This window comes from Pectinophora gossypiella, chromosome Z, assembly GCF_024362695.1.
Source record: "Pectinophora gossypiella chromosome Z, ilPecGoss1.1, whole genome shotgun sequence".
Classification (NCBI taxonomy): Eukaryota; Metazoa; Arthropoda; class Insecta; order Lepidoptera; family Gelechiidae; genus Pectinophora; species Pectinophora gossypiella.
Genome location: NC_065433.1, coordinates 7,094,276 through 7,120,622, shown reverse-complemented (window position 1 = coordinate 7,120,622; position 26,347 = coordinate 7,094,276). Strand labels below are relative to the sequence as shown.

The 26,347-nt window shown below is 37.5% G+C and overlaps 1 protein-coding gene across 1 annotated transcript; it reads right to left on the bottom strand.

Annotated features, from left to right (window-relative positions):
• Positions 1–8,668: 8,668 nt before the first annotated feature.
• On the bottom strand, positions 8,669–9,778 carry LOC126380250 (uncharacterized). The gene is made up of 2 exons (XM_050029517.1): positions 9,624–9,778; positions 8,669–9,551 (listed from the first exon to the last, which is right to left on the bottom strand). The coding sequence occupies exons 1-2, from the start codon at positions 9,776–9,778 to the stop codon at positions 8,669–8,671; spliced, it is 1,038 nt and encodes a 345-aa protein (XP_049885474.1).
• Positions 9,779–26,347: the final 16,569 nt, after the last annotated feature.

Here is a 26,347-nt window from a genome sequence, read left to right as displayed (position 1 = left end):
TTGCAAGATGAACTAAGTACCCACCTCTCACCGACCTTTCTGTTATGTATAATCATTCACTCCACTTTATTTGTTAAGTTGTTACAAGGGACCCAGACTTAAGAGTTGTTTTCGCGTGCTAAAAACGTGCCCTATGACTGTCTGATTAATTACCCCATTTACCATGACACCAGGGTTGATGAGATCACCACACGAAACATATGGTTGATGGCATTATAATAGAAGCTCGCTTTCACCTTACATATCTCCTATCCTTCCTTTATAAACTAAATCATAACTGAAGCCGTACACCTCAGGGCGCTAGGACACCCTGTACCTTGGAGATGTGAGATGTAAAATTTGAGCGGAGCACAGTGTACACCTATTATGAAATTTGTGCGCACACTAGTCCCCTCACGCACACAAGCTCGTACTCGGACTAAACAGGCTATCGGGGGGAACACGAATACTGGCGTCTCCCGGCTTAAATTCACGTATTAATATGTATCTAAGCGTGGATTTCAGGACGCCGAAGCTAGCCGTAATTACGTGGGCAGTATAGTCTTTTTAATAGCTATAGCTATCTTTAGAATATCTCATATTTTATGGAACGCAAAGACAACTTTTGTAAAAACTTGTTTTGGTGAAATCTAGCGCTTGTAACTTTTCTAGGCTAATAGTTTGTTCGCAATACTTCGTATTGTAAAACTCGACTGATTAAATATTGTATTGCCAGATTTTCCTGCCTTCTACATAGGTATTACCTTCATACTTTAAGTCGATCTGTTAAGTGTCAGCCGTTTGGTACTATAATACCGGATTTAAGATAAACTCGGGAGGAGTTTATTCTTCAACTTTTAACTATTACATCGCGATATCTTATTGATAATAAATAATAATTGATCGAATTTTACAAAGCTTATCGAAAAACCACATTGTGCCAGGCGAACGGCGCCATCGACACATTCTATCATCAGACATCTATTTAAAAAAAATAACTTTTCGAATAACGCGCCAGCCAAGATGGTGTTCCTGGAAGAGGTTACAACATCACAGTACGGTCACCAGCATTAATATGTATACACTTTGGTACCGTGTCACATTAACTTTTTCGACAAATTGAACTGTAAGTTGAATGAGAGCTATAAACTAAATGTCAAATATGTTAGTGCGACAGAGTCCTGAAGTGGGTACATTATATTGCCCATGACTGTACCTATCCTCATAAAATATTATACGTAGTTGAAATGAAAAAGTTACTAATTAAAATAAACAAAAAGCACAAAGTTGATAGTTACGAGCGCGTCAAAAGTAATTCCAACAAACAACTCGGTGACGTGGCTCACACAAGTTCGCGTACGCTCCGATTTTTGTTCGCGCATCTAAATTAAGATATTTACGTTAATAATAAAGCAACGCAAAAAGGATTGTCAACCAAGCTTGGACAGTGAGGCAACCCCATTTTCAATGGGTAATTGAAAAGGGTAGCGTGATTATTAAAAATTCAATAGGTTGCTTAAACTGTACTCTCGTGGTGACACTTCAGCTATCGGTTTGGTGATGTGTCTGGCTGCAGTACATGCCATTTCCTCGCCTTCTAATTTTGAAATTTTATTAAACGTACAGACAAACAAACATTGTTTATTGCATAAAGAAATAAACAATTGTTATTGCTATTTGTTATTGGAAATGAATGTCATTGTATGCCTATAGTTCTGACTATAGGCGCCCTGTGGTCTGACAGGACGCCTATTACTTAAACTAACATCTGTACTATTTTCATTATGTATTTACCTGTATGTCACATCAATGTCATCATATCAATGGTCACAAGAAATTATTAATTGCTTAGATACAATCGAATACGAATATTAAGTATTTACGGAAGTAGATACCTATGCACCTACTTTAGGACCTATATTACATGTAAGTATCTTAGTTTAATTTTCACTGACACAATTGGATCGACCATTATTGACGGATACTACCATCTATCACTTTGGTCTAACAGAAAGCTCGCTGAAGCGTGGATACTTAGTTCATCCTGCGATGGATTTACCCCTAACTAACCCAATTGGAGATATAGTAGTGAGCTTATATTTTATATACTTATGTATAATATGAGGGATACCTCACCATCCGGTTCAGCATAATTATCCGTCTTAGAACTTGATAGTAGGAATGTCTTCAAATTCTCTGATTAGTTGTGGCTCTATCTACCCCACTGTGAATTACGGGTGTGAGTTTATGCATGTATCTTTGAAAATTAAGATTGTACCTAAGTACCTGTACCTACCTTAGTTCTGTCGTACAATACTGTCCCATTACCGCTACAGACCGTTTTACGGCTGAATGTCGCAGCGAGAGTGGAAACAAATGATTAATTCTAAGGACAAGAGTATCACGTATCTCTCGATATCAGGTGAGGCTAACATGAAAAAGTATTACCTATGTTGCGAAACTCCTTTTCGAGGTCGTTGGTCCAAACTTCTCAACTGCAAGGGAATTTGGCACGTAACTTTAAGTAGTAAAGTTCAAAATATTATCACCTAACTTTTATATTATACTACAAAAAGTCTTCAAAAACGCTTTTATTCTGTAACAGGCAGGACCATACTAAATATAAAACACGTCAGTACTTGAAACTTACATCCTAATTACAAACTGTTTTCTTCGAAGAAACTTATTAGGACGCGACATTAATTTCTACAAATAGCACAAAACATCCTATTTCAGCAATGAAGGGATTTGTATAAGAATTTCTAGCAAATAGTAATGTGATTTCGTTAGGAGTAATCAGTAAGTGAATGCCAGGAGGTAGGTATGCTGTGTGGAGACTGTTCGAATCCATTTACTGCTCTAAATTATGCGTAAAACGTCCATTTGACGCTCACCCCTCTTCCCTCTTATCGCTTGGACAGGAACGGACGGGGAGCCTGGGGCGGGGGTGCCGGACTAGGGCAAGCCGGGGGAGGGGGTTTACAGCCCCCCCAAGTGAGGGAGGTCCGAAGTCCACCTCACCCTTTAGCTACCCTGAAGTTCCATCTCACACCTATAAATTCGGCACACACATTTCACCCCATCGGGCGGGGTGGTCCATGGCGTCCCAATCCTTTCGCTGCGGCTATGTCACACTTGCCAGCTCGCTGGTGACCTCCACTACAAATTAATATTCTGAAACGTTTCCGTTTCGTACCGATCGTTAATCATCGCCGTCTCTTGCCTCTGATCTCGGCTTATATACCACACCGGGCCTGCTTACTCATACATACCCCACCTACACTACATATCTGTAGATTCTATCACCTCATTACACATTTCCAATTTAATTATTAAATCCTCAATTACAGAGCCAACACAATTTTCCTTTTTCGTTACCTACAAAACTTTCTATCGCAACTCTTTTTGACTGAAAAGGTTTATCGAGTATTTTGAACAATTTGTTTTTGTCGTTCAAAGTGTCGCTATTTGAAAATGAAAATCTTCGAAAATCGGTAGCAACAAGAACAAAAGCTTTTGTGTAGGCTAGAAGATAAGTTTGGTAGTGATTTGAAAGTGAAATGCGAACGTATCGTGCAGTGGCCGGCGAGGGGTGAGCAGACCGCGGTAATCGATGAATGCTCCCCGTGGCGTAGGCACGGTGCCCGCCTGCCGAAATCAGGGTACTAGGTTCGACATTTCTTTTTTCTCAAAGTCATATAAGTTCATAAGTTACTTAGGGTGGTATTAATAAACTAATCTCAGCTTCGAGACTGCTCTCAAGATCATGTCAATGTGACAGTTCTCATATAAAAACAGAGACTTGAGCATGATCTTGAGGGCAGTCTCAGCTGAGATTCATTTATACCACCCTTATAATGCTTAATCAATTGTAGTTTTACTTTAAAGAAGTTGTAACTAAGTATAAAAGTGGTAGACATTTATCTAGAAAGCACCTACCTTATTTTGTTTTGTTTTTAATAAATCTACTACTGTATAAAAATCTATTGCTGTCTCTTTTTTTGGGACTTTGAAGTCAACTTGCAGTTTCGTATTCTTCCGTTTGTAGTTGTTCTTAATCTAGTTCCCTTGAATTCCTATATAGTTGTAAAGTAGATAATTATTGGCACATGGATTGTTCTTTGCAGTAATAAGTAGGGTATAGTTGTGCTTCAATCAGCCGTGGTTGGCGACTAGCCTCGGCTTGGTACGACGCTCTGCACGCGACCGGCAGTAATTAAGTTACCACACTGCAAAAACTTTACCCTGCATAATTTCAAGTATTATCTACGGCTAAAGTTACGACTAGGTATAAAGCTCTGCAATACCGCAGTTCTAAAGTTTTAAGTGTGTTGAACGGCGAATTTTAAATCGTATTTTAATTAATTAAAAACAAGAAAAATAGTTAATAGTACAGAGATACAAAACAATAACATATTACTTAACATAAATAGCCTCCCCTCAGTCTAATGGAGGGGTATGGAGCATACTCTACCACGCTGCTCTAGTACGGGTTGATGGAGATCATCATCATCATCAGCCCATTAACGTCCTCACTGCTGGGGCACGGGCCTTCCCTATGAATGGATAGGGAGATCGGGCCTTAAACCATCACGCGGGCCCAATGCGGATTGATGGTTATTAACGACTGCTAATGCAGCCGGGACCAGCGGCTTAACGTGCCTTCCGAAGCACAAGTCATCTTACTTTCAGACAATTAGGTAATCAGCCTGTAATGTCCTAACCAAACTGGGGATCACAAAGATGATTTTTGATTTTTTTGGAGATCCCGCGCTAAAATGCATAAACTTCTTTCACCCTACGGTTACCTGGCATAAATTTCTGTTTAGCAATAACGCCACCTATTGTGCTTATTTTATTCATCTGTACAGGTACTTAAGTAAGTAATGAACAAATTAAAAGTTTAGGATATTCAACTCCGTAACGTTTTGAATACGAGGAGTGTTCTAACGGCCAAGTAATGAACGTGTTTTGTGAGACAAATCTTCAATAAGTCACGTAAAAATTTGCATTTTTGCAGATATTTTATTTAAGTTTAATGCTGAGGTTATCTGACATTTTAATTCATTTATTCGCTTTAAAAATGGTAGGTACAGTTTGCTGGTGGTCCGCATTTGGCATTAGGTCACCAATCTATGAAATCATATCTATAAAATATATTTTTTAGAAAATAACAAAGTAATTAACAGGAAACTAAACAAAAGAAAGTAGAAGTAGGGTATATTTCTTTTATACTTTACAAATTTCGCAGAAGATTCCTTTCATCAAATTTCATATACCGTCAAAAGTATTTTTTAAATGTTCCACGTAAAATCTGTAGAAAATTGTGTATCTTCGAAACGATTAGTTTAAAATAAAAGATTGATTACAAGCTTTTGTTGTGGCCAAACGTTCGCTTTTTTTTCTAAAATTAATCGTGCGCACCGCTGCACTAAATCACAAGGTGTGTGAATTTACATTTAACTTATTTTTTTCAAAATGTTCTTTGGTTCTCAAACTTTTGTTACTAATGTGCGAATCATATAAACACTATAGTAGATATATAAAAGTTAAAAACTTATAGCATGTTGTTTGACAATAGTATACAATAAGCGTATAACAGTAACTAGGTTAAAAAACAAATATTAATAATTATGCCTATCATTATCTCCCTAGCGTTATCCCGTTTTTCACAGGGTCCGCTTACCTAACCAGAAGATTTAATTTGACAGGTCCGGTTTTTTTACAGAAGCGACTGCCTGTTTGACCCTCTAATCTTGGCGCTTTGAAGGGAAAACCAGCCCAATACAGGTTAGGTCACATACCTCCGAAACGCATTTCTCGGGTTTCTGTGGGTTTCCTCACAATGTTTTCCTTCACCGCTGAGCACGTTATAAAGATTTATAATATATGATCTAAACATGAATTCGAAAAATGATAACCGTTATAGTCCTTTCTAACACGATAGATAATTTTTATATGCTATAGGCTGACCCCTTGCCACCGGAAGGTTCATCATATCTATCTTAGAATTTTGCATCAACACTTGGTTGCTGGTTGTCACGCAAGATATCCCTCCTCTCCGCAATGTTGGAATCAGCACGACAATGTGATGTGTTTGCTGATAGATGGTGGAGTGTATAGAGAGAAAGCTTGGCTTTTTGCAAAAAGATTTACTGATGATTTACTGTTCAAATCAAATCAAGTTATTTGCGACACATAAAATACAAAATAATTGGTAAAATAATTTAAATAACAATGTTGTGATGTGTTCGGCCTGCATGCAGGCGTAAAATATAAAAAAATAAATAAAGAGACGGTAGGTACATTGAAAAAAAGATTATTGAAAATAATACTTATTACAAAATTTAATTATTTTTATGTTTTTTCTATTAATATTTATTTTTTGTGTTAGTTTACTTTTTAATTTAATGTTTGTAAATTTTCGTGTTATTTATAGTCCTCTTTTGATTCTTTTCATCCATTGTTTATTTTGTATATTAGTTTATATTATTATTTTCTCGTCATACAGCGCATTAGGGTAATGCCCTATGTAGCTTTATAACTAAATAATTCCTAATTAAGGAATGTATTCCTTTTTCACCTGTAATTTAACAATATTGAATAGAATTAAATAACACCGTACTTACTACATAATAAATTAGTTATTAATTTTATATTATTACTTGTTTGATTTCACAAACAAAGACTGTTAAAGTTTTGGAACCCTTTGTTTGGAATAGGGTGGCGCCACCGAACCCTGTCTACGCCAGGTATGCGCACTAGTTGGCAATGTCACGCAGATTCTATAGTTTTTTAGGTACCTATTTCAACAAAATTAAAATAAAATAAAACTTCTAATTTCAACCACGTGTTTACTTTATAGTAGGTAATTTTTTTTTACTTTTACCCGACTGCGGTGCAGCAAAATAGAGGGTTATGTGTTTGACAACTATGTATACTGAAATATAATAAAACTCACCTTCTATATTTATCAACATATATTTATTCATTCCTCTTCTTTAAACATAATACTCTTCAGCTTCTTATCCAATTTTATAAACATCCATGACAAACCCAAAAACAATTCCCCGTCTACCAACATTTTACTTTTTAACCGTATTTCTAATTCCGGCCAGTGTGTATGTGTGTATGAACGTCTGTTACCACGTAACTTCTAAACCACTTGTCAGAGGTTGACAAATAAAGTGTAACCAGAAGCGTCTTGATTGTCCGGTGGTTATAGGCTATGTGACGTCATGCCTAATTCAATGTGGCGCCCTCTAGACGACATAAACTAAGGGCGATTTTTTTTACTATGGTATTATTTTGGGTATACAGTAGTCGTTACATGAGCCATGTCAGGGGCCTTTGGCGGCTCAATAGTAACCCTGACACCAGGGTTGATGAGGCTAGTATTCCACCTCACAACCCACACGATAAGAAGAAGAAGAAGATTTTGGGTATCAATAGAAAGGGCTTCATTTGCACGTTTCAAATGTATACATATCACTAGCTTTAACTTGCGGGTTTACTTGTATTTACTCGATAATTACGTTGAGCTGATAACTTAACTGCTCAGACATGCTGTGGATAGATTGTAACTTCAAAACTTGAAAACGCATAAAAGAAACACGTAATTCTTAATAAATAAAACCCCAAAATAATAAAAAAGTAAGTTTAAAAACTAACGATTAAATCGCGAGAAAATCGCGCTCTGAAATGTATGACAATCCATTTTTTACTAAGGACTTGAAGTCATCAACTCAATCACTTGTAAGGCAGCACATAGGTATGTCCAAAGTAGATAACGCATGTGCGTCCTAGGAACAACTTAAGACCTTTTAAATCTCTACAAATCAAAAAGACTGCAGATACTAATGGTCTTTCTTAGTCATTAACTCCGTGATTGAGTGCATAGCTTCTTATCTATCATGTATATTTGATCTCAACAAAAATAAATGTGAAATGAGAGCCAAGTCAATGCCTATGTACTTATACCTATGCCTTGGTTGTTAACTTCAATGACAAAAGAAAAGAGATCTAAATGGGTGTCAAGTTCTGAAATTTATTTATAACAACATAAAATATAATTTATTTTTAAAAGAAAGTATATTGTAGCCTAAGGTCCGACTTGGCTAGTTTTTGTATACGAATTATTATGTTCGATGGGTAGTTTCTACCAGCAATTCAAATTTTTCGGAATAATAAAATAACAATCGACAAGTTCTTGTCAGTTTAGAACTTGGGAAGGCTGTTTGTTATACAGGATGTTTGGTGCATCGTGTGCCAAATCGAAACTGATGATTGGGGGGGTCATTGGCTATCCCAAAAAAAAAAATCTTGGCCTTTTGTGCCTCTTGGACATTCATATAGATTATAGCCTTTACTATGAAAATTAGCCAAGTTAGGCTACAATATTTCTTAAGTTATAAAAAGATGCTTACCACGGCATACGGCCACGGCTGTCTAACCATTACTCTACGGAAGAATTTCAGGGAAATATTTTCTTGTTTCATCTTACTTTTTAGAGCTTATATTTTTAGTAGTGCATTTCTATAAAATCAGACTGCCAACGCACATCAGTTCTCGATATCACTTTACATTTATCGAGTGAAAAATTTCAATATATTATGCCTGTCATAGTAAACATCTTCACTACTTTAGGGCCAGGAATGAACAAATGAGCAAGAAAAGGAATACTTTAACGTTACGTTTTATTATGTTGAACACTACTTTTTGCAACACCAAGTTTCTTCCCCGAGGCCCTGGATCTGTCAGACAGTCTAAAAGTTTTACAGAACAGCGTCACCTTAGCACTCCCCGCGATGTTCTCATCGAGCGTCTTTATTGTATTGGTTAGAAGGTACTTGTTTGCATAATGGGAATTCTTCAGGTTGACGGTCTCGACTTTTTTGTCTAGTTTCTCGACGACGTCGGTTGTGGGCTGTTTCTTCTCGTCGTCGGAGGGCGTGGAGCTGGTGCTGTAGTTGCAGACCACGTCCACTCGGATCACCTGCACCGTCTCCGGGCTCTGCGCCCTCGATATCGTCAAACTCTTCCGCTTCCCCGACTTGTGGAACGATATCTTGGTGTCCTCCATCCCAGCTTCATCAGAACTAGTTTTATTTTCCAACACCTCTTCCTTTGTTTCTACATCTTGTGGTGCTGCTTTACGTTCGCCATTGCGTGGTTTCCTTGTGTCGCATGGTTTTGCAAAGTCCACCTGCACCGCTTTGTTTTTTTTAAACGTTGTACTTAATCCTTGGAGGAAAGTGCTGGATTTTCCTGTTGACGGTCTAGAGCGGTCTGCGTTTGTCAGGTATTTGGCGTACTCGTCGTAGTAACAGGTCAGCTGTGACGAGCGGTCGTCGTCGGCTATCTCGATGGTCTTCACCTGCTGCTTCACAAACATTCTGTGTTTGTTTCCATCCGACAAGGTTTTGTACTTGAACCCGGTGCGGGGTCTCTTTCTCTCCTGTTCATTGCCCTGGAACTTTAAATTTTGAACTGTAAGGAACAAGTCCTCATCCGGCGTATGGTTGTTGTTGTGAGACCCGTCACTATTGCCTTCAGAATCATTACAATGGAATCTGTAAACACGTAATAACGTTGTAAAATCTATAGGAAATGTTCAAAATATTCACTGTTTTTATCATACCAACCTATCTAAAACATCAATCCACCGAGGATCCTCCTCATGCTCAGGGTTGACCAGTCGTTTTTGGCAATATCTCCGAGGCTTTTCAGGGGTCAATGGCCGGTAATATCTATTGGTAATCTTCGATCTCTCTTGCAACTGCACTCTGCCACATTGCATCTCTTTTTGAAGTTAGTAATGAGCTGAAATATAAAGAGAATGTTAAAAAGTGATTTTGCTTGTACAATAAGTAAGTATAACCACACATCGGACACTCCGTACAAAAATCTCATTCTTATCGTGTGAGTTCGAGCGAGACACAGTCCGCGAGCTGTCCCCCTCTCTCTTTAGTGGCTTATGGCCTTTTAAGACTAAAGTAAGACCCAGAGGGAATGAGTTGGGCATTCGATACCAATTGGTGCCAGGCGGAGAGGTGCCGTTCTAGATACGTATTGTTATTCTTTGTTCTATGACAATATAATAGAACACCAACCCAATACCTACGACGATAGGTAAGCCCAAGTTTTACATAGTACCTATATTGAGAATAGTAATATAGGCAAGCACTTATACAACGTAAATATAACGGCCTCCGTGGTCCAGTGGTTTGAGCGTTAAGCTCACGATCCGGAGGTCCCGGGTTCAAGTCCCGGTGGGGACATAACATAAAAATCACTTTGTGATCCCTAGTTTGGTTAGGACAATACAGAATGATCACCTGATTGTCCGAAAGTATGATGATCCGTGCTTCGGAAGGCACGTTAAGCTGTTGGTCCCGGTTAGGTATTACTTACTGATGTAAGTAAGTAGTCGTTACATGAGCCATGTCAGGGGCTTTGGCGGCTCAATAGTAACCCTGACACCAGGCTAGCGAATCAAATGTTAATATTTCCGTTAAGAGTAGTAATACCCATGATTTTGAAGACTCCAATGTCACAAGAGCCATTTGAATTAATCGAATTTCGTGATTTGAAACTATTATTTTGTAATTTATAAACTGACGTAGTCCACGTGAGCTCGTAGACAAGTAGCGATGTTTAAGGGTTCAACCTTGTGAGGGTGCAAGGACGTTCGCCAACCCTCACCCTGGCACCAGCCAGACACACCATGTATACTCAGGTACCGGAAACCTTATCCAACCTATATCTCATCCCTTCAAAGTTGTATAATAATAGCGGCGATAAATATAACACAGTCCGCGATAATGTAGCAATACTACACTACCCGCCTACTTTATTGCGACAAATTACCCATGTTTAAAATACTTAGTGTTAATAAACAAATTCCATAATAATTCTAGAAAATTCTAGATGAAGAGTCATAAAAGAGAGTCATAAAAACAGTCTAAGTCCATATTCAAATGACCGTTAAAAAATAATTAAATACTAAGATGAAATTGGCAATTGTACGCGGTGAAAAGACTTTGCGAAGCGTTTTGTCATTCTTTCTCGAGACCATTGTTTAACATCCTATTCATTTTGAAAGCAATTATGTCTGAAGATGTTCCTGTAGTGGCGTCTCTTTCCGCCTTGTGCGTCAACAGATGCGGATTAGAAAGAGACAGATGGCAGACAAGGATTTTTTAGAAAGTATTGATAATAATAGAAGTACAATGCGGCAGGATAGTGTATTTGATCAAGCGACGAAGCGGCCTCCACATGGTCCTGGGAATAACTTCGCCAAAGATGCAAAAAAAGTTTCTCTATGTCACTCGACGGGGACTTCATAGTTTTGATAGTTTCCAAGACAACAATACTATGATAAGAAAGATAGACTTGCTGAATAGTGTTTTACATCCGGACAAACTTTTATGCCTAAAGGAAACTGTTTATTTGACAGTAAGCGAGTGGGTATAGGTGTACCAGTTACCATAAAAAATGTAATTACCTGCATAAAGCGGGCTAGCGCTACACAAGTTTTCTTTGTTAATTTCCTCCTAAACGTATAATCGTGACTCGACAAAATCAATGACTTCAATTTGCATAATTACTGGAACGAACACAAACACATTATTTGCTCGTCGCGCTATCAACTATACTTTTCGGAAGCTTTCAGCTAACGTCAAATGTCAACGGATCACGCAACCGCGTACAACTTAATCTACCTCATGAATATTTTCTATTTCTTTATCGGCCGGTAATGTATCAAATTCGTTTAGTCGTCGAAACTAACTTGCACACAACGTCAAAATAATAGGCACAGCTGCTAGATGAGAAACGCGCACATGCGCATGGAGTTGCATCGGTGCATCGCACACCGACGTGCTGGATAACAAAAAATGCATTATTATTATGCCGCCACAAGGACATCCAAACACCTCAACCGAAAACCAACCCTAACAGGCGACCTCAAGGAGGAAAACGGAGCGCCGTCGCTGTCTAAACGATTAACTTAGATTTCATCCCTGTCACGATGACGTGTCACAGGATTCTCAGCTCTTCTCTCAAGACGTAGAGTAGAGTACCGCGTAAAGAAGACAGCTAAAGAATTCAAGTTTAATAATTGTTGAAAAAAAACTGTATCTCGCTAGGCGCCAAATGCACGTTGCACTACGCCTACAAATTCTGGGGAATTTTGTAAGCAAACGTGAACGTGATACTACAGTGCTGGCTAGCTATTATCGGGGATTCAATACTACGCTGGCTACGTGCTCACAGCCCATACTAAACGAATAATTTAGCAAATATCAATAATCAAGTCTAGTACCCGTACCAAGTATTTTCATAAATAGGACTCCGCTTAATCGTATTTACCCGACGAAATGACTTTTAGAAATGTTTACAACTTCACAAAAAGGCTCAAAAGCTTAAGACAATAGGCTTGACCAAACTGTACAGGTGCCGTTCTTAAAATTTCTATCAGAACTCGTCCTATTCATTGAAAAATATTAAGAAACAAAAGATTCTTAAGCAGATAAAGAGTTAGAAATTAGAACAAAAGTTCGACATTACAATGCAGACAATTCACGAATTCACGAAACAAATGAATTTCGAGAGGCTTTGTCTCGTGGTCAATACTTATATTTTGATATATTTTTCGACAGTTGTTTTTCTGTGTGTTAGTAAAACAATCACTGCAAACCAGACAAAATTATTCCATGATTCTTGGTTCTTGGTAATAATAAAAGTAACAATAATAAAGTTGTGTGCGGATTCAACAATGACACGGGTCAGGTTGACCACAGTACAACCTGTCCGGGGGTCAGGACGCAACAAAGGGGGTCAGGGGAGTCGGTGTCGATGGCACTACGCACCACGCATCCGCATCACCATTACCATCACAAAGAGTGACCCCCGGGGCCGGCAAAAACAAAAATGTTTTCAAAACCACGCCCCGTCGCTCGACTTGCATTCTAATAGCAATTTTGTATTTGACTGATTTATTTTACTGCCCTTTTTGTGGCTAATTAAAGTTTCAATTTTCACATTCTTAAGCTGAAAGCACATCAGGATTCTTTTGAATCTTCAGCTTAGTTAGAATTATCAGTTTTGTATGGAACTTTTTTTGGTGCAAAGTCGATTTTTGTTTTGTTTAAATCCCCACGGATTCGGAAGAATCTGTGCCTGCTTTCAGCATTATATTGATGAAAACGGTCACATATTTTGAAGTTAGACCGAGAACTATTGAGACTCATTTCCTCGTTTACTAACTTTAGTTAATAATACAGTAAGACATAATGAAAGAGGACAGTTATTCTATGATATCATTCTTCGCGAGACATTGCATAAATGTAGAGCATTGACGGTGCGTATTCTATAGAGTTCCCATACACCGGCTGTATTCAAAACCCCTTTGCCATAAAATCTATCACGGAACAGACAATGCCTGGTGCGCGAATATGTAGCAGAGCAGCGCAGTGGGTAAATAAAGGGATGATTTATTGTGAACACTGATGTGATTAAAAAAAACCATTTCCCTTAGTGCTGTCAAGGTGCATTCTACGTAGGGCTGGCTCGACGTAACATCGATAATTAATCAATATTGTTATTAACGGCCACCGTGGTCCAGTGGTTGAGTGTTGGGCTCACGATCCGGAGGCCCCGGGTTCAAATCCCGGTGGGGACATATCACAAAAATCACTTTGTGATCCCTAGTTTGGTTAGGACATTACAGGCTGATCACCTGCCATAGGTCATACGCCATAGGTCTCGGTTACTACTTATATATTGAAGTATGTCGTTACATCAGTCATGTCAGGGGCCTTTGGCGGCTCAATTATAACCCTGACACCAGGGTTGCTGAGGTTGGTATTCCACCTCACAACCCACTCGATAAGAAGAGTATGGTTATAAAACATTATTTATAATTATTATTCAAGTAGTATGTAAAAGGAAACGCCCTAGCAAAAACTATTTTTTTTAATCTAGAAAATATGCTCAATAATGGAAGGCCATCAAATATCATCTCCAAGTTGATAAAACTTGCTAACTTATCCTTTATATCTTCGCTATTTTCTTCAGGTGCCTACAATATTAATCATTATTATTAATCAAATACGTGTTGGTAGGTATTTTCATACCTATTTAACGTAAAGTTACTTCCACCATATCGATTCTATCGATTGAACCCCAGCCCTAACTCCACCGGTAAAGGTAATCGTTGTGGGAACCGCTATTTCTGTCTCACATAAAAATGCATCCCTCCCTTTCTAAAATTGTTCACTAGACAATCTTATAGATTGTATAGAAACTACATTGAATACATTTCGTTAGACGATTTAACACACAACGATAGAATAAGTCATCTTGCCAGGGCAGGAATTTGATTGAGTATTCAATATTTTTGTTGTTATTATAAAGTATTCGCAAAGTGCATTTAATTCGCACATTTATAGTTATATAAACACGTATGTATAAAAATGTATCCTATCTAAAATAAATATAGACTTTTTAATATTAATATCCCACTAAAAAAAAGTCCCACCCTAAAGAAACAAAAAGTACTTACTGTAGCTTTAAGATACCACCTACCTAACTCGCGAAAGATCAGTAAACAGGGTGATAATGACATCGTAACAAAGGCTGACGGAGATGATGATTCTGAGTTGATGAGGACATTTTAGTGTATTTCTTTAATTATTTTCAGTTTCATACTTTTATGACGGAGAATTTCACTTGATATCAACTCAGAATCATGGTCTTAATCATGCGTCAAAGATTTCGTTACGATGTCACTAACACCCTGTATAGGTGCTTAACCTAACTGTTCTGCTATCTTCTTCTATCGTGTGGGTTGTTATCAGGTGGATTACCAACCTCATCAAACCTGGTGTCAGGGTTACTATTGCGCCGCCAAAGGCTCCTGACATGGCCAACCGGGACCAACAGTTTAACGTGCTTTCCGAAGCACGGATCATCTTACTTTCGGACAATGAGGTGACTTCTGTGATATTTGTGATATGTTCCCACCGGGAATCGAACCCAGGACCTCCGGATCGTGAGCCCAACGCTCAACCACTGGACCACGGAGGTCGTTACTGTCTGCTATGATTATTACCTACGCAATTAAAGAATATTTCGGATAGTGGGTTTAAAAGATACAAAAAAAAACATTCATAATGATTATATCAACTATGGCTATTAATACAACAAGGGGCAAGTGTAAAATATAAATCGCAAAGCAATAAAAAAACTCATTCACTGATATCGTAAAAGCACACAGTTTTAAAATTTGTAAAACAATAAACTTAACAGTCCTGACGTTTAAAAAATAAGCCATTAAGATAAACGAACCTTTGTACTGCAAGCAAGTAATGCTAGTACTGCACTGGTGTTAACTTAACAATAGTTAACAATGAGTCCGGAATCGGCGCCTTTGTCGGTTGTCTTTGTCGACATCAAAGGTGCCGCTCGATACGCATATTTACTTGGAGGCATTAAAAATCAATTTCTATTGGAAATATATTTATTGCTCGCAAATTGTCCTGCTAATGGTTTCGCGAGTGAAGTTTAACGAAATGTTTTACGAGAACAGATTCAAGAACATAATTATGGGTCTGTTCGTTTACTTGCTGATAACTGTCTGATAGTAATGCAATGCAGAAATGAGGATAAAACTAGAAGTTCAAATGTAGGCAGCATTGTTTAGTGTTCCTAAATTTTGTATGGAGAACTTGTCCAGCTAAAATTAGTGATATATTGCTATAATATACGGAGCAACGTGGCGGGAATACACTCCACGTTACGTCACGTTACGTCACGCTACATATTTTGAAGGATAAGTTGCGAAAAAAGAAATCAGCCAGTTGGAAAAAAGCAGTTTTGATTGAAAATGTTTCTTCTAAGTTTTCTTCTTTCCAATCTTCAGGGAATATAACTATGATTGCAGTTGAACGCTGCGCAAAGGGCAAAATATAGTGTTCAAAATATAACCAAAACAATACGTTTGTTCACTGGGAACTGTCAAAATTTAAGAACAGTCAACCAAACAACAATAACAGAATCGCGTTCAATAGTGAAGAAGTTTTTGAAACAGTCGATAAGTCTCAGAAACCTATTAGGTGACACGCGAAACTACGCACAAGTATAATAATATACATAAAAAAAGTATTTTAAAACTTCTTTGAAAAACAATAAAAAGATAATTTAAATTACTTAAATAAAGTAACTTTTAGGAATTTTAAAATAAATATCCATGTGATGTTAAGCATTATAAACTTCCGTGGAAGTGGTAATTGTACAATCAGGAATGGAAAATGTGCTCATATTTTAATATTCTGAAAATATAAGAAAAATAACGAAAAGAAAATAGTTTTTAAAACTTGATAGACCAGTTGTTGTAACTTGTGTTACGATACACCTAAAAGTGCGGGTGCCAAGCTAAACATAACTTTACATCACTTCAATATAAAACTGCGTGTAAGGGGGGGATTCCTTCGAAAGAAGGAAGTGTGGAAATGATACCATAAAGTATGTGACTAATAGCATGCTCATGGTGTAAAAGTTTACCCGGTTAAACCGTCGGGTTGTCGGGCGGGCGGTTCCCGCGGCGGCGTCCGTAGCGCGACTAGGGCGCGAATACGGCGATCATAACCACCCCGGTTAGGACTCACTCATCATTGAGCTTCATAGGAAATTTGATGACGAAGTTTATCAAGTTTTTTTTAACAGCCTCTGTGGTCTAGTGGTTAGAGCGTTAGGCTCACAATCTGGAGGTCCGGGTTCGATTCCCGATGGGGACATTGTCGAAATCACTTTGTGAGACTGTCCTTTGTTTGGTAAGGACTTTTCAGGCTTGAATCACCTGATTGTCCGCAAAAGTAAGATGATTCAGTGCTTCGGAGGGCACGTTAAGTCGTTGGTCCCGGGTATTAGCCGTAAAAACACCTCCATCGACCCGCATTGGAGCAGCGCACTATGGAATATGGTAGAACAAACGCGTATCAAAATTCATTTTTTCACTAATTGAAATAGGTCCTTCTATCAATGTAATATAATAGTTCGAAAGTCGAAGATTCATATTCTGTAGCGCAATTCATATTATATTTGGTGAAAGTAGTTGTTTTCATGTGGTAAAGTTAAGGTTCATGAAATTGGGAAATATCAAGTTCCTCATTGACAATTTTCAAAGTCAGATAGTTTTAAAACTTAAAATGAAAGGTATATGGTATTATATATTTTTGAAAAGCTTATCTATCGGAAAATTTAAACAAATTAAATTGATTGTTTTTAATACGAATATATACATAAAAAAAAATAAAGAAGAAATGGAGGAAAAAAAAGGTTTTCTTCAACTTCGTCGAAGCTTTTAACATTTACCGGCGTTTACCGGTGCTTTGAATTTAATGTTAATTGATAGTTTAGTTACTTATCAACAACATATATAAAAATTAGCTGCGATTTTTTGCGAACTTTGGAGATATGAGATAAAATCGAATCCTAGTCAGGGAACGGAAATTGCTATCAATTGCGGTTTCGTGGTTGACTTGATTTAACAATACTTTGTGGTATAGTTTATCAATTGATTATTTTATATTGTTAAGTTTTTATCATTTTGGTGTCATTTTCCGTGAGAAAATAGATATCTGAATTAATTCACACATTCTGAAACAATATATAAAGGGAGGTAACAAAATATGTTTCCATTACAATTTCAGTGGTATTTTCGTATAGTACGGCTATTTTACTCTTCAAAATGTCTACTTTTAACTGTAGTAAACGTGAATTAATAGAATCTTATATAGAAGGCGGTAAAACGACTGCGGCACTTTCGACATATTTGGAGGAAAAACAAGTATCAGAAGACAATATATGTTTTATAATTGGTAAAATCCAACAGACTATCATCCCTGCGTTTAATAGACGCTGGAAAGAAGCAGCACGCAATAAGAATATATTTTTAAAAAATAACACAAATTGGCTGGATTCTGAATATTCCGTGACTATACCTACATCAGAAAACGTGTCAACAGACTCAACACCGTCTAACTTCTTCTGGTAAACGAGGAAGACCGTGTGTGACATATGGAGATTCTTCAGAATCAAGCAAAAAAAAAGAAACACTATTTTGATGAACGAATATGGTTTGGAGCACATACATACATAAACTCACGCCCGTAATCCCAAATGGGGTGGGCAGAGCCACAAGTAATCAAAGACAACTTGCAGCCACTGTTGATACGCACATTCTGGGCGGATATCTTCAAGGATTGCGTTCTATGGGAGAAGGAACGGAAGCAAAACTAGTTGAAGAATTAAGGTTGGCTGATTGCTATTTAGCAATAAGGCCGCCTATTGTACTTATGTTTTTATTCGTATGTTTATGTCCTTTGTATATGTCGTTGTGCAATAAAGTATTATTGATTGATTGATTGATTGATTGATGCTGAAAAAAAGCATTTCGTTTTGAATCACTTTGATAACGCAAAAATAATCAAAACGCTTACAGATGAAGAAGCAATGAACCTAACAAGAAACCCTATTACATAGCTAGTTAAATTAATAATATTAAGAAAATTTTGATTCATTTCTATGTTTAGCATAATGTATAGCTATAGGTACTGTACCATTTTTTATTTTATTTTATCATTAATATGATAAGTTATGTTAATTGAGTAATTAGTGTTAAGAAATACAGGTAAGATAATATAACTAAAAATATAAATTTCAATAAATATATAGCATTTTAAACGATTGTGAGTTTTCTTTATTTAATAAAAAAAATTACGCGTAATTTCAATTCACCAAACATTACTTATATGAATTTTTATATATTCCTTTATATTAGTGCAAAATTACATCGCTCTATCTTTAAAATTGACGGAGTTACAGATTTTTGATCCGAAACACACCCAAATATTCCACAGTGCAGCGTGGTGGAGTATGCTCCATACCCCCTCCGGTTGATTGAGGGGAGACCTGTGCCCAGCAGCGTATGTAGGCTGTTTATGTTTGTATGTATTAAGTTTTTCTGATTGAAAATCCACTAGCACGGCTGAAAACTGCGTGAATAATGGTTAGACTTTTTTTTGCTTCAGATTAAATTCGGGAGGATAATTACCACAGGTAAGAATACCTACTCTGTTGAAACTATTATCTATGTGTTAATAAGTAACTAATCGAAAAACATACTTAGAATGCATTTAATCCAGCTGCTCGACTAAGAAATGACCATGATGATGAATGGAGACTGTCCGGGATACGGTTGCCGGGAACTAATCCGTCGCGCAACCAGGTGATGTACCATTTATGCAACTGCTTACATTTTGTTGGTGGTGCAACCGTGGTAGCGCTATCCATGGTGTCATAGTGAAATAGCCCTAAGGGCGTGAATCGTGTACATCTATCGAGTTTGTACCAGTCAGTCTGACAAATTTTGTTACCCATCTTTTCTTCTTCTATCTTGTGGGTTGTAAGGCCCCTAAAGGCCCCTGACATGGCTCATGTAACGACTACTTACTTATATCAGTAAGTAGTAACCGGGACCATCGACTTAACGTGCCTTCCGAAACAGATCATCTTACTTTCGGGCTATCAGGTGATCAGCCTGTAAAGTCTTAACCAAACTAGGGATTAAGAGTAATTTTTGTGATATTTCTCCACCGGGATTCGAACCCGGGACCTCTGGATCGTGAGCCTGACCCTCAACCACTGGACCACGAAGGCCGTATATAATATAAATAATAAACATATGACTATAAGAAAGTATCATATTACAATCACCAGCCTGACTGAGCCCTAATGTCGTGCTGAAGCCCGTAACTCATACACAGGGCGTCCCAGTTCTGCAGTTACCCGTATTTTTATAGTCTAGCCTCATGCTAGACTTGCAACTCGAACTATGTGTGACACCACATACCTGTCTGATAACTTTCGAGGCCCTTCATAAACACCATGATATAGACCTGAGATATAAAAAGGAAAAAAAAAATAGATATGAAAAGACCAGGTATGCTCAATCCTATGACAAGCCGCCATTGCTAGCCCTTTAATGACGTAAGTGTTACCACTGTGTTACCATTAAATTGGTATCTCCTATATTCCAAGGACGTAAGTTTTATTATTGAGAACTAATTTTCAATAATATTTAATTACTATTACTTGTCACATAAGTATATAAAAATCATTAAAAGTAAAAAGTAATTCTTTTATTAATTCTAGTTCTAAATATCCTTGCAAAGTAAATATAAAAACATTGGTCGTGGGTAATTGATGTTTTACGAAATGGCAACGCAGGGTGGGATGACGTCAGCTGGGCTAATGTGAACTGTCAGTTTTGAGGATAAGAACCTGGTATTCTTATACTATCTTATACTATGATAAACACTCCGTTGCCTAACGCATAACCGAGACCAGGGGGGTTAAAAAGGCCACATCGAAGCAATTCAACTAAAAAGCAATATTGCAATTTGACATTCGCGCATGTAAAAGTAAGTGCGCAATGCAAACAAATGTCAAATAGCAATATTGCTTTCTTAGATGAATTGCTTCGATGTGGCCATTTTAACCCCACAGTTGTTATTATTTCACTTGGCTCGCTAAGTCGTTTTCACATGAAAGAGGCACTTAGACACGTGCATGAAATCGCGCCAATAATCCCTAATAGGGTGGACAGAGTACCGACTTGTAGCTACTTTTGATAGGAAGTAGATAACTTAGATAAATCATACTTAAGTAAAACGTCTGTGTAAGTCTCTATATTGTATTTTGGATATAAAAAATACCCAGACAGATCTTTATCAACTAGTATGGAGCATACTTCTTTTCTCAAGTGAGTTTTGAGTTCAATGACCGATTTCATCAACACCGGTGCCAGGGTTACTATTGACCCGCCAAAGACCCCTAATATGGCTCACGTAACGACTTATTGTCAAATGAGATACTTTTCAAGAAACGTCAAAACGAAAGTTTTCTTTCGAGTTTGTATGAAAATACTGTTCTGTGACGTCATCAAAAAAAACTTCTAAAAGTGCCTAATTGTATTTAAGATGGTGTGTTAGAATTTCTCACGATTTGGATCACTAAGTTCCTTCTTAAAAAGTTATTAAAATAGTAATAAAGAACTGATCAATCTGACTGATTCATGTCCAAACGGATTGTAAACATAAATTGCAACGAAGACTTGTTTTTTTTACAACTATACTTATGTAAAAAAACAAAAGTCTTCGACCACCCATAAAGTCGTAGCTGATGTATCTGTCCTTGTCGCACCTAAACAATTTCACATAAAATTATATCTCCGTCTTTGTCGTTTGAAAAACATTTGTTTGTCTATTATTATCTCTGCTATTTTGGGGTGGTCGTTTTAGTTTCTTAAATCGTTATTGTATTTAATAATTTATAATAATAATTACCAATATAGAAAACTCTATTTAAATTTTGTTGACATTAGTTGTTTTTATGTGTTACCTACGTTTCAAGGTTGGAGATGGAGCCAGAGAGAAGAGACCTAGGTAAATAGGATTCAGCATGGTATAAGAAGATGGTATGCTCAATCCTATGACAAGCCGCCATTGCTAGCCCATTGATGACGTAAGTGTTACCACTGTGTTACCATTAATTGATATCTCCAACATTTCAAGGACGTAAATTTTGTTATTGTGAGTAAGTGAATTACTGACTAATGTATTTTATTAGTATAACTTGATACATACATAAAAATCGTTAAAACTGTAAGTAAAAGTTCGAAATTTTCTTGCAAAATTAGTATAAAATTATTGGTCGTGGGTAATTTATTTTTTAGAAAATGGCAACTTTTGAGCATATTGGGAATTCAGTAAAGGAAAAATCTCTGAGTGATACCTTTGGGTGATAACGTAATTTCAGTGGCGTACTTTTTGTTTTTGTAACGCGCTTTTGCCTACCCCTTCGAGGATACAGGCGTGATGGTTTGTGCCTATTCGAGTCGATCGTCAAAAATATAGGTATCCTATCCTATTTACTACTGGTTAAAAAACAAATTTCCCGTCCGTAATCGGGTACCTAGGTACCCATTGGAATTTTTAAAACTTCACCCAAATACACACCTACCTACATAGATTTTTTCACCAAGGGTTATTGACCTTTTAATGAGCTGTCAATTATAAAGGTAGTTTCGCAGTGGAGTTGCGGTCAACTGCTTTGTGCGACTCAGCAGGCACTAGGTACGGAGCAGCACCGCCTGAACAAAAGATGTACTTGTCAGGGTGGCAAGTGAACCTGAATGGTAACCCAATACTCTTTACTTATAGATAGGTACAATAACGAGTGGTTGAGCGTTGGGCTCACGATCCGGACGTCCCGGGTTCGATTTCCGGTGGGGACATTTCACAAAAATTACTTTGTGTTCCCTAGTTTGGTTAGGACATTACTGGCTGATCACCAGATTGTCCGAAAGTAAGATGATCCGTGCTTCGGAAGGCACGCTAAGCCGTTGGTCCCGGTTACTACTTACTGATGTAAGTAGTCGTTACGTGACCCATGTCAGGTGCCTTTGGTGGCTCATAGTAACCCTGACACCAGGGTTGATGAGGTTGGTACTCCACCTCACAACCCACACGATAGAAAAAGATAGGTACAATAGTTAGCTTTGTTAACAGTTAACGGCTCCTTAAACGGCATGTTAAAGCTCATTTTCAACTTCTTCAAGTTTGAGAACCGACTTCAAAATGAAGGCGGTTCTCAAACTTTATATAACAAGTTACGTTTTTTTGAATGTGCATTATTCATGAATAGATTTTTCATTAAAAGACGTAAGTGCATAATTTATGAATAAGCTACATTCCAGTCGTGATAGGTTGGAATCCCGGTAGATTAATAATAAATTATGCGTGCCCCAGTGTACTTTAAAGACCTGATGTCTCCTAGTGAACTTTACTGGAGGATACTAATTCACCGTTATCGCTGCAAGTACTCTAAAGGTCCTATCTCACTTAGGTGTGACAGTGACAAAAATAGGATTGACACCAATGAGTTAAAATTTAAGTGCAGTTTTCTTTAACACAGTTAGCTAGACCATTATAGATGGCGATACGGCTCTCCACCTATCAAGATGTTCTAACAGAAAGCTCGGTGAAGTGTCCAGTGGGTAATTTGTTCATCTTGCGATGGATTTTTTTTTGACAACCTCAATTTGTCGTTATGTTATGCTCAACCTTATGTCAATCCAATACTGTGGTCGTCACCATTTGCAACTTGGCTAAAGCCCCTGACAATTGCGTACATTGTGTTGGCGTCACCAACGCCGACGGTGGCAAATGGACGGTGGTGGCGCCTTTATGGTGTCCTAAGTTCCATGGATTTTTAGATATATCTAAAAAATTACCAATTCGTCTAGGGCGTTGCTGCTAAACAGCAATGTTTTAACATACACATACATACATACATAAACTCACGCCCGTAATCCCTAATGGGGTGGGCAGAGCCACAAGTAATCAAAGACAACTTGCAGCCACTGTTGATACGAAGTCCAAAGATGGATATGATGCACCTTATGGTGATAAGGGATCAGCCTATCGCCCATAACATTAGTCCATCATGTTAGAGGACACAATCCCTCTGTCGGTTTTTACGACATGCCCGGGAAGAGAAGCAGCTGAACGTGTTCTATGTTTTTTATATGCTCCCAGAACAGCATAGAAGCATGTTTTAACAACCTTATAATATACAGAAGAAGAAAAGATTTCAACAAAAGGGTACTACAAGCTTATAAAAAAGTTCAAAACCTACTTAATGCCTTCACTTTACCAACACTCCGCATCGTGGGCCAATAATCTGACAGGCACGCGATAGTACTAGCCGACTCATTGTCCCGTTTTTCACAGGGTCCGCTTACCTAACCTGAAGATTTGACAGGTCCGGTTTTTTTACAGAAGCGACTGCCAGTCTGACCTTCCAACCCGCGAAGGCAACACCAGCCCAATACAGGTTAGGTCACATACCTCCGAAAGTACATTCCTCGGGAATATGGGTTTCTTCGCGATGTTTTCCTTCACCGCTGAGCACGTGACAATAATTTATGATCCAAACATAAATTCGAAAACAAATTCGACAATCATTGGATTACGCCTATGCTGGATTCGAACCTGTGACCTCAAAGTGACAGGCAAGCGTTCTACCAACTGGGCTACCACGGATCTGGATGGTACCATCCGACTATAGAAGCAAAAGATAGCTTCATGGTAGCTTTATTGCCGCTCATTATGCTAATCTACTGCACACAATCTGCTAGATAATAAGTAATAAATTACATGGCATGAAAAGAGTGAAGTTTTCTATTTAGATGCTAGACACCTTGCTGCAGTCTGTTTCCCACTGTTTCCCACAAGAGCCTATATTTCCCACTGTTGGGCACAGGCCTCACCTCAATCTGCCGAGGTGCTCCACTGCGGGTTGATGGAGGTGTTTTTTTACGTCAAATAGTCAGGACTTAGCTTAACTTTTTCGGACATTCAGGTGATTCAAGCCTGCACTTACCAAACAAAGGACAGTCTCACAAAGTGATTTCGACAATGTCCTCATTGGGAAACGAACCCTTACCTCCAGATCGTGAGCCCTCGCTTTAATCACTAGATCATCATTTATGATCCAAACAAGAATTAGATAACAAATTCCACAATCATTAGTTTAGGCCTGTGCTGGATTCGAATCTGCGACCTAGACCGTGGAGGCCTTGGAATTTTCGAAACTAGAGGTATAGTGCGATTGTGGTCAACTGGAATCCGACCAAGTGGTTAATGCCGTATGCGGCAAATCTAATCTAAGTACATTAAATAAAGTCAAAAAGACATAAAAAAATATTTTTTATAACTTCCAAAAAAATAGGAAAAACCTCTTGTAAAACCAGTTAATATTAGGGAGATGATGACTTATATAAAATAATCAACTAAGTATGGGATGTTAGTGACTTATTGTAGATTTGCCGCAAGTGGCATTTTCTTATCGGCCGGTATAAACTTTGCACCACTGACTACCCTAACTGGGAATATACTTACGACGTTGTGTGTTACTAGACATTTAGTTTTATAATAGATGGCTTGACCGTTATCGATGGCTTAGGTATGGGTACTCAAGTTATCTTGGGATTAATGTACCTCTGACTACCCCAATTAGCTATATAGTTGCGAGCTCATGTTATGTAGCTATGATATTTAATTATTTTATTTATTTTTAAGTTTGCTGTGTAATTTTAATTTTACTTTATTTTTAAACCCTTAATTGTTTAAGTTATATACGCCGTAATTGTCATATTATAATTATATTAGTCACAATACCGTAACCTTCTAAATTTAAAAATGTTTTAATGTACGTGATGTGGCTGTTCTTTATAAAGAAATAAATATTTCTACCGATTGTTTGTGTTAGTATGTTATCAAGAACTTCACAATAACGAAACAAAAAATCTATCACTTTTTGTTGTCTGTTTCGCGTGAAATTGTTTGCTGTGTTGATCTTACGACCTTTAACCAAATTACATATTTGCAACAATTTAATTTTTAAATTAGCATGCGCAGTTCCGAGGAACGGCGAATGTTGTCTGAAGGTGATACATCAAACGCACCGCTTGCGCAGCGAGTTGCAATGCACTCCGATACTTAATCCGCACTCCCATAGATAACATATAAGATCAAATTACCTGACGTCATCGATATTAGTTACCGATATTATAAGTATTTTGAAGTGGTATCAGTCCTTGAACTTGGTCAGCACTCTACGGTTCGATTCCCAGTGAGACCTATTTAAGAAACGATCTTTTGTTGAGATACAGAAGGTGTTATACTAAGCAATATTTCATACTTATGAATATGTTTTATTCTACTTGAATGCCGTGGGAGTAAGATATTGAGCAAGGGATGGAGAGAAAGGGAAATCTGCTGTTCGAGCTCTATATCCCAGCAGGAAATTATAGAATTACGATAAGTAGAAGATAGTATGCGTATAGGAAACAAGTACTCACAAATAACTCACTGAAAGTAATATCTAAATAAAGAAAATATGTAGGTAGAAGTTTATTTAGTAGTCATAATACTAAGAATAATAACAAAATTTACATTAAATGAAGTTAGGTTTTATTATTTAAAAATAATTGACAAGCTTGTAATTTAAATTGGTAATAATAATAAATTATCTGACCACGACCTCGCACCAATGACCTATGAGTAAGCGCAAATTTTGCGAATGAAACGCAAAAACTCAGTCCTGTACAATAACCATAATAACCGGGGCCATAGGAGCTTTCCGTCTAAAAGAAAATAAATATCTATTTCTCTTTCTTATGGTTTGCAATGGAATGCAATACAAAGTATTATTTCAATTAAAACACATAATATCGGGT

What these genes read in the sequence shown, in the direction of transcription:
- LOC126380250 (XM_050029517.1), bottom strand. Translation starts at nt 9,778, where the DNA reads ATGCAATGTGGCAGAGTGCAGTTGCAAGAGAGATCGAAGATTACCAAT. An exon ending in TGGATTGATGTTTTAGATAG is followed by an intron (nt 9,552 to 9,623) that starts GTTGGTATGATA and finishes ACGTGTTTACAG; the next exon opens with ATTCCATTGTAATGATTCTG.